Here is a 12,714-nt window from a genome sequence, read left to right as displayed (position 1 = left end):
GCTGTATCAAAAATTATGCCTTCAGATAGATAATAATATTGACACTGTACAGATACAATATGTTTAATATTTATTGTGTTTGTCGTTGTTAGTGGTGTAGAACTAGACTGCATCATATACTGTACATAATGAGAGCTGTCTCTAATACGGGTGTTTGGAAAGTCACTGTGCGCTTTTTTTCATCAATAGATGTTTCAATATACACAAAGATTTTATCGTCACTGTCTGGTAGACGTCTCGCATCGACTATTTTTCAAGAAATCCCCAAAACACCATTGTGCTTGAGTTAGCAAACACCACATTTTTCAAGTTGGTATTAGACCTTGTATTACTATCATTTACTGTTGCACATCAAAACGCCGCCCCAAAATCATGTTTAGATGCTCATTTCATTCAATAATTAATTCCACTGATTGATTAGAATGGTACAGACACAGAACCTGTCCCCAACAGTGCCCGTCAAAGCCTGCAGTTGCGCCAAGTCCCCCGAGAAGAGAGAAGGCTTTAATAGTCAAAGCAAATGACCGTGGTTACAGTACATCTTCCAAACTGTATTTCAAATGTCTAAGAGCCATAAGTAATTTTAAGATGAGCTGACTGAGTAATGTAATCAGTGGATATTCATCTGCACGTGAACTTACCTTCATGGTTGACCAGTTCCTTCTACACCAAAGCATTACAGGGATCCATTTTTAACAAAACAGGCTTACTCAAATGTATCTCATCTTGAGCTGACAATGAGGAAGAGATGGCGTTACATGACTTTATATGACACTTCTCAGTTCAAGTGTCCATAAGAGTTAATAGATTTGTTCTCAAGCTGCTTTCAGCACTTGAAATTGGTTAATAATGTGTAAAATAGAAATACATAATAATACAAATACAAATAACAGACGATATAAAAGTGACAATACAGGTAGTTGGACATACAATGTTTCTGCCTGAGAGCAAAAATATCTATTCAGTATCGAAACATGTCTGTTAATGTAAATATTGTGTGACTTTCCAAACACGCTGTATTAGGAACAGTTTAGTTCTACCGTGTGCTTATATTTTTTAACAGACATGTTTCAATATAGACTACATACTGACTGTAACTCCAAAGTCATGTATGTAACGTGTACATTTGCAAGAATAATAGTTTATTTTAATAATAAAATCATTCAAATGTATTTCATTGTATTATTTAGAGTTCATTTAATTATATTTAATTAACCAATAATTTCATAAAAGTAATGCAAATTGTTAATGTGTATAAAACGTATTTGCTTTTTCTAATGAATAGATAAATAGTTATTATATAAATTCTTTATTTTTATGATAAAATAATTCTCATGTTTAAATGCCATTATTTTTTATTATTATTTAATCAAATAAATCCAAACATAAATGTCTATTTTATTAATTTTTAAAATGTTATCATTTACAGTAAATCAATTGACCAATTATTTAAATTGATAAATGAATTAAAAAATATACAAAATTAGGAAACATATTTCAGTTCAATTTATATAATTGTAATTGTTTAGCCAATTATTTATCAATAAAATCAGTAAAATAAAAATCAATAAAAAGGTATGTACGTATTTTTTTTATTACTTTTCAATCTCATTATTCACAATAAGTCAGTTAACCAAATATTTAATTAAATAAAACAGCAAAAGTAAAGACAAAATTGAGAAATACCTTTTAATTAACCAATTCTAGAGGAAAATGGGCCAGATTAAAGATTAAAGCAGCCCCTATATGGCCCCACGGGCCATACATTGCAGGATACTGTAACCACACCACCAACTGTGTGTGTATGTGTGTGTGACCCAGTGGCCCTTGAGAAGGGAACACAATGTACAGACACATGCACACACACACACGCATACACATGCATTCCTATTCATTGCAGCATACTCTGACAGTCAACTCGTAACCTAATGACAACACACGTCTTCATGACCCACATTGCTGCCACACATACACACACAAAAAAAAACAAGGAAAGAGAGAGGGGGGGGGGGGCTCGTCCCAGGAAATGTTTACAGCCTTGGAGAAGAAGGAGAGGAAAACCCATCTCGCAAAGCGTGATTCCTAGAAAGTGTGGGGCCACGAGGAAAGGGGCTGGGCTTTGGTAAGAGAGGAGGGAAGTGTGTGCAGCATTAGGGTTAGAAGGGATGCCGGGACAGGACGGCACTCTCAGTTACCCCCGTACTTACTGTTTTTTTCAATTTGATTGTTTTATATTCATGGCCTTGAATTTTTTTTCACGCATTAATGATAGATTAGGCATATTCCAAATTAGGTACAAGTGCTTCAAATGAGCAGAGTGCTACTAAATCAGTAAAAACTACACATTACTTTTTTTTTTGAACGCATCCCCTCAGCCTAAATATGTGTACACACTTAAACATTGCACAACCCCCTTCACCTCCATGGAGTTTTCTACGAATTTTACCCTCCCACTTGCACTGCGTGTTATGTTACAAGTGGCCCAACTGCATTGCACCACCCCTGCCTCTCTGCGGTGTCTCCCGTATATCATACGAGACCTTGAATGTATGTTTTGTCTGTCACAAACAAGCCCAGCAGATGCACTGCACACATGGATAGGAATGCATCAAACTCATTTTTAGGTCATGAAGATCAATATGAACCATAATATCCATGCAATTAAACTATAACTATCTTCATTTCGGAGGAATTGAAATGCATGTTTTTGTTTGAAATAAAGGAGAGAACAAATTAATAGTGGACCCTTTCTGATATTTCGACATGACATTTTTCATTTTATGCAAATAAATGCTCTAAATGACAATATTTGTATTTGAAAGTTCAGTAGTTTCAAGAATGAAGCAAACGTTAATTTTACTCAAGCGTATACCTATAAAGAACAAAATTGGAGAAACTGATCATTTTTCAGTGGTCTCTTGCTGTATTTTCTTTCCCGAGTGTATGCTTCTTTGCGTTATAGGAAATGGCTCATTACTCGGGTGTCAATTTGATGATATGGTATAAAATACAAGCACTCTATCAAAGCTTCCTGCTTTTATAAAAATAATGTTCAGTTTTGATTTGACGCATCCAACCGGTATTAGTACAACAATATGTTTATTATTGCGGTTGTAGTTTGCAGTGGTGTACCACTGCTTGGTGTAAACAGCTCTCAGTACGCTAAACTGCATTTCTACACCGCTGCAATCTACAGCTGCAATAATAAACACTTAAAGGCCCTGTAAAGTGAATTCAGAGATTTGTTTCTAAGCCAGTATACATGTTTGAAGATACAATAATTGACCGGAGTTCCAGGTTGGCATGGCTGCTTTAGAGCGCCTCGTTGTCAGCATAGAAAAGCCCTGCGACTTCCCGGTGGGATAGACTCCAGCCACGGGAGGCTTTAAGCAGATGTATTTTCGCGGCTCAAACATGTAGTAGTTCTGTGTAGTCATAAGAAAGAAGTAGCTTCAATTTTTCCAGGTCTTCGTAGAAGTATTTGATAGACAATTGACAATTTAGCAGGGCGTGGTTTCAGCGCATTCAGCGGATACGGCCACAGCATTTGAGAGTGGAGAGAATGACTTGGTTTTTCACAAAATGTAAGGTTAATTTGATATACTTGACGATTTTTGGGAATCATTCAAATTTGGCAGGGTTGTTAACAACACTCTTCTCCATGGGGTGTCAAATTTAGAAGCCATGCTGTATTTATTTTCACTTCACAGGGACTTTAGATAATAACGCTCATATGATATTTCGTTGGACTGCACACATGTAGCTAAAGTTTTGGCCAGCGAGACATGCTGGAGCAACTCAAATATTGCAAATATATGCAATGACTTTCATGTTTCTACCAAACTGGAACCCTAATGTACATCGTGTGGGGAAGTTTGCTGTTGTTTTAAATGGAAGGACGTCCTGAACCAGCATCATGTGTGTTAATATTACGACCCACAGCCGCAGCATGTAAAAAGTCATGTCACAGCAACGCTAGTTGTTGATATCCTGGTACTCACTTCTTGCATGAGGCAAATTCAAGTTTTATGTTGTGGATATGAGTTCAAACCAGACAAGGCTCAAGAGACAGCAAAATTCTACCAGACGTGCACACAAGAAAAGGTGTCCGCCTGCATGAAGACCTCATGTGCAGTGTCAAGTCACGTCGTGTTGGACTGAGGAGCTAATTTGGGATGAGCCTCTGGTTGCGCAACACCTGCCCACAGCGACGCCGCTCTGGGTCACAACAACCGGCTTGGATTACATTTAGAAAAATCAAAACAAAGCTTTTCCCTGTTACACATTGTACTTCAGGACGCCATCATAGCTGCTAAGCATATGAGCCAATCGACGAACAGGTTTCCCAAACAAGCCTCAGGTTATGTAGCCTGTGATGGTTGCATTCAAGTGCATCCTCATATGAATACTGCTGTATGGAGCTAGGTACAGTAAGTCACAACATACAGTATGATAGCAAACCTCTAAAATCCCATTGAATACATCCTGGTAGCGCGTAGCAAGCCCCAGCTCCCACGACAGACCTTGGTGACGAGGTGGACCACTTCATCGGAAGCGTTGCTGTGGAAGATTCTGCTCCGACAGACGTGGCCAGGTCCAGAGGCAGAACCACTTTCCTGAGGCGCTTCATCTCTTCAAATGGATTCTTATGCCATTTTAATTAAAATTGTACAGCACCATACTATGTGATAAATGTTGCCCACTCGACATCCGTTGCGGCCTGGGCATCCTGAAAGGGGGATCCCCTCATCTGAGGTCCCTGCTCGAGGTTTCTTATTTCTCCCCAAATGTGGTTTCAAGCTTTTCCTTGCCCGATTGGTGGGTTTCGATCACGGGACGTCGTCAATCTGTGTCAACTGTAGGCCTGTGAAGCCCTTTGAGATTCTTTTGTGGTTAAGGGCTAAACAAATAAACTTGACTTGATGTCACACGTACTTCCGGGTGGCACCAATAGTAAGCAAACTCTTCAGTCTCATTTGACCAAGACGGAGTGATTGAGAAAACAGGCTAAATGGCTTGAATGACAATTCTAACCTTCTACTCTGCTGTCGTAGTTTGGATGTGTGAAGTTTCAGTCGAAAATATGATGTATTGTGAGATAAATAGCTTCCAAGGGAGACGGAATGTCTGATATTTTACTACAACTCTGTTAAAATGTATGTGTGAAATTGCTTATCTGGGTTGTTAGCAAATATTCCAAGTCCATAATCGTCTTTGAACGCAGCATCATTCAAGCCTTGCCTCCTTTCCGCCCATGTCGCCCTCTGATTGGCTTACCCGGGCCGGTACACACTTCCGGGAATCGGCAATTCTCTAAAACATCGTGTCACGTTTCCCGTGGACCAATGGGCGTCCGGTTCCGCGATGACGCGGTGGGATTCCGCGAAATTGTTTCTCGGGAGTGCGAGGACACAGCAGCGGCGGCGGCGGCGGCGGCAGCAAAGCAGGAAAAACGAGGAGGCGTGCGGAGGAACAATGAAATGGACGCATTAAATTAGATATTGTGGAAGCTGGTTGACGGAGGATTTGGGGAGAGGGGCAACTCTCTCTACTGATTTGTGTTTTTGTCTTCGTCTGAACGTCCCACTCTTGACGGGACAGTCACATTGACGCCGACACGTGTGTGGATGATCGCGCACGCCACCTCGCTCTGATCCTCTCCTGATTTTTTTTTTTTTTTTTTGCAACACTTTCACCACCAGCAGTCACTCTTCCTGCGGTCATCATGTCCGAGGTCTCTGCGGACCTCGTCCCCGCGCGACCTGCACCCACGGTCCGGACGGACGATGCGCTCAAAGAGAACCAAGAGCACCGAACTTTGCTGATGGTGGCGAGAATTCTGTTGGACTTGAACAAATGTCGGCCCGACGCCGAGGAGAAGGAGAAGCCGGTCGAGAGCAAGAGGAGGGCGGAGGAGCCGCAGGAGTCCTCCGACAAGAGGCACTGCTGCCCCTTTAACGGCTGTGGCAAGATGTACGGAAAGTCGTCCCACCTTAAAGCCCACCTAAGGGTGCATACCGGTAAGTCCAACTCAACTGCCCGGTTCTTTATTATTATTATTTTTGTCGTATCTGTTTTTAACGGAACCGCCCTTTCATCATGACTTCGATTATGACGTCACTGCTAATAGGCTATAATGACGTCACGATATAAAGGCTCGTGGGTGCGTGTCGTGATAGTCGAGGGTGGATCCTGCAAAAAAAAAAAAAAAAAAATCGATAGCTAATAATAGGAATCGTCGTGCCTGGCCGGTGGAAAGAGGAGGAGGAGGAGGAGAATGAAGAAAACCCAAGTTGCAACCACTCCACCAGCTGTGGTAGTAGTGGTGCTGGTGTGTGTGTGGGTGCAGCGGCGTTTCTGGACCCTCCGGGGGCCCTGGGCAAGAAGCACCATGGAAGCCCGCCCCCCCCCCAAAAAAAAATAAACAGGATGATAGATAAACACATTTATTCAAAAAGAAAAAAGTTTGACTATCTGGAATCAACATTTGTAGATATCAATGTCTATCTGAGTAGTCATAATTAGGCCTCCATTTGAAATAATTCAAGATATGTGTAACAGGGTTGTGACCAGTCGAAACGACATATAGATATCTGTAATTCAGTCGTGTCTGGACAAAACTGAGTCAAAGATAGCTGCGACATCATTTCGCCTTCCACAAATGACATCACTTTTGCCATTCATGAGTATGGATGGGGTTTTACGGAAAGCCTTCTTAACATTTAACAGCTTCAGCTTCAATTATCTGTGGATTTTCAATGTTCACCATCCGGCCCGTTCCCGATCCCCCGTGAATACCGGGGGTGCACCACTGGATATCAAAAATGAGTTGCACATATCTATAATCCAGTTGCGGGTATCACTAATTTCTTAGCAGATCTCTGCAACTGAGAAGCATCTTTAATGAGGAAAAACTCTCCATATGAATGTCAAAACTGACGTCACAGGGACGAAATGACGTTGCAGATATCTAAAAATGCTAATTGTATAAAGGCAAAATGTAGCTATGGAAATGTTCATTTTGACTAAGCAAAACTGAATTGCAAAGGTTTGCATTAACACACATCCGGTCGAGATGTTAAATGTTAAGAAGCCTTGCCATTGATTTCCAACACGCTGTTTTTGCGGCGTCATCGTTTCTTCATTGCTCTGGTGCCAATGTCAGCCGTCTGTCGGGAGCCCCCTAAAGCTGTTGTATGTGCATACAGTATGTGTGTGCGCGCGACCCGTATTCACATTGCTAAATCATTCCTCGTGTAATCTTTAAACATCCTCACTTGAGTGTTGCGTGACCGTAACAAGAAGAAAAGCAGTAAACGCGAATGTGGCAGCAGGGCACTGCGACGCCGACGTCCCCACGCACGTGCTCCCAAGACCGGAGCAAACACGCCCCTCCCCGTGCGGGGCCGCTACTTCCGCCAATGTCATCGGCCCCGCCCCCTCAACGCCGTTTGTAAACAAGGAGAAACACGTGGTCGAGTGGAGCACGTGTTGGGGAGGAGACGTCGTGGTTTTCTTTTTTTCGATGCTCATCGCTGTTATCATGACTCATTTGTTCTAAATCAACATGTTCAGATTTTGTTCCTAGAAAACACGCGCGCGTCCCCAAATGTTGTTTATGCACTGAGACAGAGCAAACAATTTGTACTTTGCCTGCCTGTGAATTGCTTCATCCTTTATTTTTTTATTGTTGTTTCAAAAACCAACAAACAAGAGAACAGAAACTACTCAGTCATCGGATTAAGGCTGATTTTCTAAATTTTCTGTCTTGGACATATAATTGCACCACATACATTTTCCTTTTCATATTTCCATCGTGTAGATCTCTCTCTCTCTCAAGCAGGGGTCACCAACCTTTTTGAAACAGAGAGCTACTTCTCGGGTACTGACAAATGCGAAGGGCTACCAGTTTGATAAACACTTCTGAACAAATATGCTCAAATTATTTGGGGGTGAATCATCTTCATCTCATCATCCTTGCGCGCTTTAGTTTGTCTCCACAAACACTATGGTTTGGTCATGCGCTCCACTGAACTTTGACCTACGGTATACTAGGGTAGTGTGTTTGTTTGTTTATTTATTTATTCATCCATCCATCCATTTTCTGAGCCGCTTCTCCTCACTAGGGTCGCGGGCGTGCTGGAGCCTATCCCAGCTATCATTGGGCAGGAGGCAGGGTACACCCTGAACTGGTTGCCAGCCAATCACAGGGCACATACAAACAAACAACTATTCACACTCACATTCACACCTACGGGCAATTTAGAGTTGTCAATTAACCTCACATGCATGTTTTTGGGATGTGGGAGGAAATCGGAGTGCCCGGAGAAAACCCACGGAGGTACGGTGAGAACATGCGGGGCCGGGGATTGACCCCCGGTCCTCAGAACTGTGAAGCAGACGCTCTAACCAGTCGCCCACTGTGCCGCACTATTTATTTATTTAATTATGTATTTATTTATTTATAATATTGTCATTTTCCAATTTGTACCAATGCAAGTGTGATTTAAAAAAAGAATAACAAAAAAAAAGTATTCAGCTTACCGGTAAGTGGCACTATTTATTTTATTTTATTTTATTTTTTGTAACAGCACAAAAATATTAAACACACCTCACTCGTGAGCAATTTTTAGAACAGGCCTGCGGGTTACTCAGTGCCCGCGGACACCATGTCGGTGACCTCTGATCTCAAGACTCTGCTGTGTTCTTCCTCAGGCGAGCGTCCATTCGAGTGCACCTGGCCGGCCTGCGGCAAGAAGTTCTCGCGGTCAGACGAGCTGACCCGCCACTACCGCACCCACACGGGCGAGAAGCGCTTCACCTGCCCCCTGTGCGACAAGTGCTTCATGAGGAGCGACCACCTGACCAAGCACGCCCGTCGCCACGCCGGCTTCCATCCCAGCATGCTCCAGGGCGCCGGCGCCTCCAAGAGACGCCACTGCTCCGTCTCCGTGTCATCATCTGATTCCGGAGACCAAAGCCCTCAGGGGATGTAAATTGGGGCCAACACACACACACACACACACACACACGGACACACCCACTCATGTGCCACCGCCCACGATCACAGAGGTTTTCTCATGTGTCAAGCTTCCATTCTTGACCAATGTGAGAGGTATTTTTTCAAAATTGTTCATCAGGGTGAATTATTTCTAATCATTTCTGAATGTCAGTGTGTGTGTGTGTGTGTGTGTTTTTTAAAGGTCCCATATTTTGACCATTTAAACCTTCATAGAGTGACTCTGTAACACGGACTTAGTATAAAAGTAACAATTTCATTTAAAAAAAACACCTTGGTTTTGTCATACAAGTGTCCAGAAAAAGGCCCCTCTGACACCTACTTGTGTTTGATCCAGTTTTGTATCCACTTTGTCCATATTTGGCTAAGCCCGTCGCCTTTCCTCTCATTGGTTGCCTGCGTGTTGAAGACCCGTGAAGCGGAGAGGGAGGTGGAGATCTTCGCTAGTGACGTAAATAAGCTCGAGAAATTCGAATGACCTGATTTCAGGCCTCTCGGCAGAAAAACGTCTGGAACTCAGGAATCTGTGGACGTTTTTAATTCATATTTCACACATTTACTGAGGCACCATACAGCCAATATTACATCCCAAATACTAGAAAAAGATGGTTTGGTAAAATATGGGACCTTTAGACAAATACAACCCCAATTCAAATGAAGTTGGAACGTTGTGTTAAACATAAATAAAAACAGAATACAATGATTTGCAAATCATGTTCAATCTATATTTAATTGAATACACTACAAAGACAAGATATTTAATGTTCAAACTGATAAACTTTATTGTTTTTAGCAAATACTAATTAACTAATCGAACATGATTTGCAAATCATTGTATTCTGTTTTTATTTGTTTAACACAACGTCCCAACTTCATTGGAATTGGGGTTGTATAACATCAGGCAGCACGATAAAATGGTGGTTATTAGTCTGCCTAGTAGTTCTGAGGTTCTGGGTTCGAATCTTGTGTGAGGGTTTTCATGTTCTCCCCGTGTTTGTGTGGGTTTTCTCGGTATGCCGGCTTAGCTCCCTCATTCCAAAAAATGTGTATTTTAGCTTTATTGGAGACTTAATTGTACATAGGTGTGAGCGTGAATGGTCGTCGGTTTATCTGCGCCCTGCGATTGGCTGACGACAAGTCAAGGCTGTACCCGACCTGTCGTCAAAAGTCAGCTGGGATAACACTAGACATTGGATGGCTAATATACCATCCTGGTATGTATAGTTGTCAGCAACACTATCTTTACTAGAGGAACTCGGCTCAGCTCCACCAGGACTGAAAGGGAATGAGTATTATAAATATGCATATGTATAGTAGAGCACTATTACCATGCACACAGAGGAAAGCTCGATTATTTAGCCTTTAGTTATTAGAGAGAAATGAGACAATTATCTAGAATCCAGCCAATTACAAAGGGACTTCATATGAAGAAACATACGAGCATAAAAATGCATAAAAAATAATTTCACTAGACTTTGCTAAGACAAGCCATCCTAATGCCAATTGTGAAGTTGTGATGCAGGTTGTGACTCATGACATCACAATCAAACAGGTCTTCACTTGAGGTCTGTGCCTTCTGGAGGTTGTTTTCCCCTCCTTGCCACTATCGAAATGAATTATTATGATATTATAATCTTCACACTGATATTCAGCAATTTAGTGAATATAAAGTGAATTGTCGCAGACCAACAGTGCCAGCCAGATGGACTTATTTGTCCATACATTGTATTTTGTCAGGGGCGTTTCAATGAACATTTTGCACCTCCCAGTGGTGATGTTGAAGCACAACATGTCACCTTTCTATCTGGCTGGGACTTTCATTATTTAGTTCAGAAGTCACTTCCATCTTGTAGCATGTGTCTTTGTATTTGTTCAGTACACTGAGTTTTTCATGGTGATGGTTTTATATAATTAATGAGGTCGAGAGGGGGTAATACTCCACTACACGAGCTACAAATATTATTTGTATTTTTTTTTTTAAGCTCTTACACTGGCTAAGAGTGGAAATGTTTTTTTTCTTTCTGTAATTATGACATCTGTGATTCAATGTTGGTGCCTTTCAGGTTGAAGCCCTTATGATTCTACTGTAATGAGGGTCACTGAAGACCCTATATTAATGCTTTAGACATAGCATTGTAATAATTAAGTTTTTAACATTAAAAATGGTCTTTCTAATCCTGTACTATTTCTTATACATGCACTCACACGCTCCTGTCTGACATTCTGCATTCAACATACCCTGCTTTAGCTGTTACAATTCAATCGGGACATATGGAGCAACCTGAAGAAAACAATCAATTCTCAAGAGAAAACTTAAGACTTAAAACAACCCAAAATTTAAAGTAAGACTTTTTTCCCTCCGGACTTTTATGCAGTCTTCTTATTAAAATAGACTGGATAAATAGATAGATTCATCCAAAACTGCACTGGCTTTGGCTACTGAGTCATGGTGAAAGCAACAGAAGTGCCAAATGACCTACGAGAAAAGGTAGTTGAATTTAATAAATCAGGAAAAGGATATTAAAAAAAGATCAGTAGTGTTCAAACTCTGATAAAGAAAAGGCAAATTAGTGGTTCTGTTCATACAAAGCTGCGGTCAGGTAGACCAACAAAGATTTTTAGCCACAACGATTGTTCGGAATGCAGAAAAAAGACCCACAAGCAACTTTCGTTTCAATACCTACTCTGGAAAAAAAAAGAAGTACGAACTGTTTCAAGATGCGCAGGAGGCACTTGGGGGAGAAAAAAAAACGGCTGCACAGTTGAGTTGCCAGGGGTGAAAAAAAGGCTGTTAATGCACCAACGTTACAAAACAGCCCGCTTACAATATGCCAAATGGCACCGAGACAAGCCTCAACACTTCTTGGAACAAAGTCATTTGGAGAGACGAGAACAAAATTGCACTTTATGGTCACAAACCGTCCATAAACACTTTGTTTGGAGAGGAGTCAACAAGGCTTGTGACAAAAAGTACACTGTGAAATATGGAGGTGGCTCAAGAGAGGAAAGTGAAGCTTCTTCAGCGTGCATCATTGTTTCCTCGCCCCAATGTCATTGAGCCGCTCCGAGCAGATATCAAATCGTGCAGTTTACGGAAGACAACCTGGAGGCTGTTTGTAACGGAGAATGGGAAGCTGGAACGCCTGAAAACAAAGGGCCTCATCCACAAACATTCATTGGGGATAATACACGGATTGCTAGCTAGCTAGTTAGCAAGACAGCTGGCTAGACTGATACATGAAATCATGGCGTTTTTTTGTTTGTTTTTTTTAAATAATGACCGTCAAATGTAAAATCCACAAATGAAGCTATTTAGGATAGTTTTAACATATTTGAGGGGAAAAAAGGGCATCATTGTTGATGTTTCAAATTTCAAAGTGGTTCAGAGGTCATGGATGTGAAGTTAATTGGGCCAAATTTGAGCAGTTTTCTTCATTTCTGATCAGTCAGCAAAAGCCCGACTATCAGGTGTCTAAAAGATTTTCCCGAGCAATTATCATGTGGTGTTGTGTTAATTAGCTGTTGTTGTTGATTCTTCCTCCCCGATCTACTCGGAAAACGGTCAAGGCCGACAATCGTGCCTGTTCAATATTTACGATTGCAAATTCTTAGCACTGAGGCGGCACACAAATAGAAGAGGAACTGATTGTGTTGAGTGCAAAATGTCGTACAAGTAATTCACAATAAAAAAGAGA

At 41.4% G+C, this 12,714-nt stretch overlaps 1 protein-coding gene across 1 annotated transcript; it reads left to right on the top strand.

Annotated features, from left to right (window-relative positions):
- The first annotated feature begins 5,376 nt into the window (after window positions 1-5,376).
- klf9 (Kruppel like factor 9) lies at window positions 5,377-11,194 on the top strand. Its single transcript, XM_061767297.1, has 2 exons — window positions 5,377-6,020; window positions 8,716-11,194. The coding sequence occupies exons 1-2, from the start codon at window positions 5,726-5,728 to the stop codon at window positions 8,994-8,996; spliced, it is 576 nt and encodes a 191-aa protein (XP_061623281.1). The 5' UTR covers window positions 5,377-5,725; the 3' UTR covers window positions 8,997-11,194.
- Window positions 11,195-12,714: the final 1,520 nt, after the last annotated feature.

This window comes from Phyllopteryx taeniolatus, chromosome 3, assembly GCF_024500385.1.
Source record: "Phyllopteryx taeniolatus isolate TA_2022b chromosome 3, UOR_Ptae_1.2, whole genome shotgun sequence".
Classification (NCBI taxonomy): Eukaryota; Metazoa; Chordata; class Actinopteri; order Syngnathiformes; family Syngnathidae; genus Phyllopteryx; species Phyllopteryx taeniolatus.
Note: the sequence above shows the minus strand (reverse complement) of the source record. Positions and strands in the feature narration are given on the sequence as shown.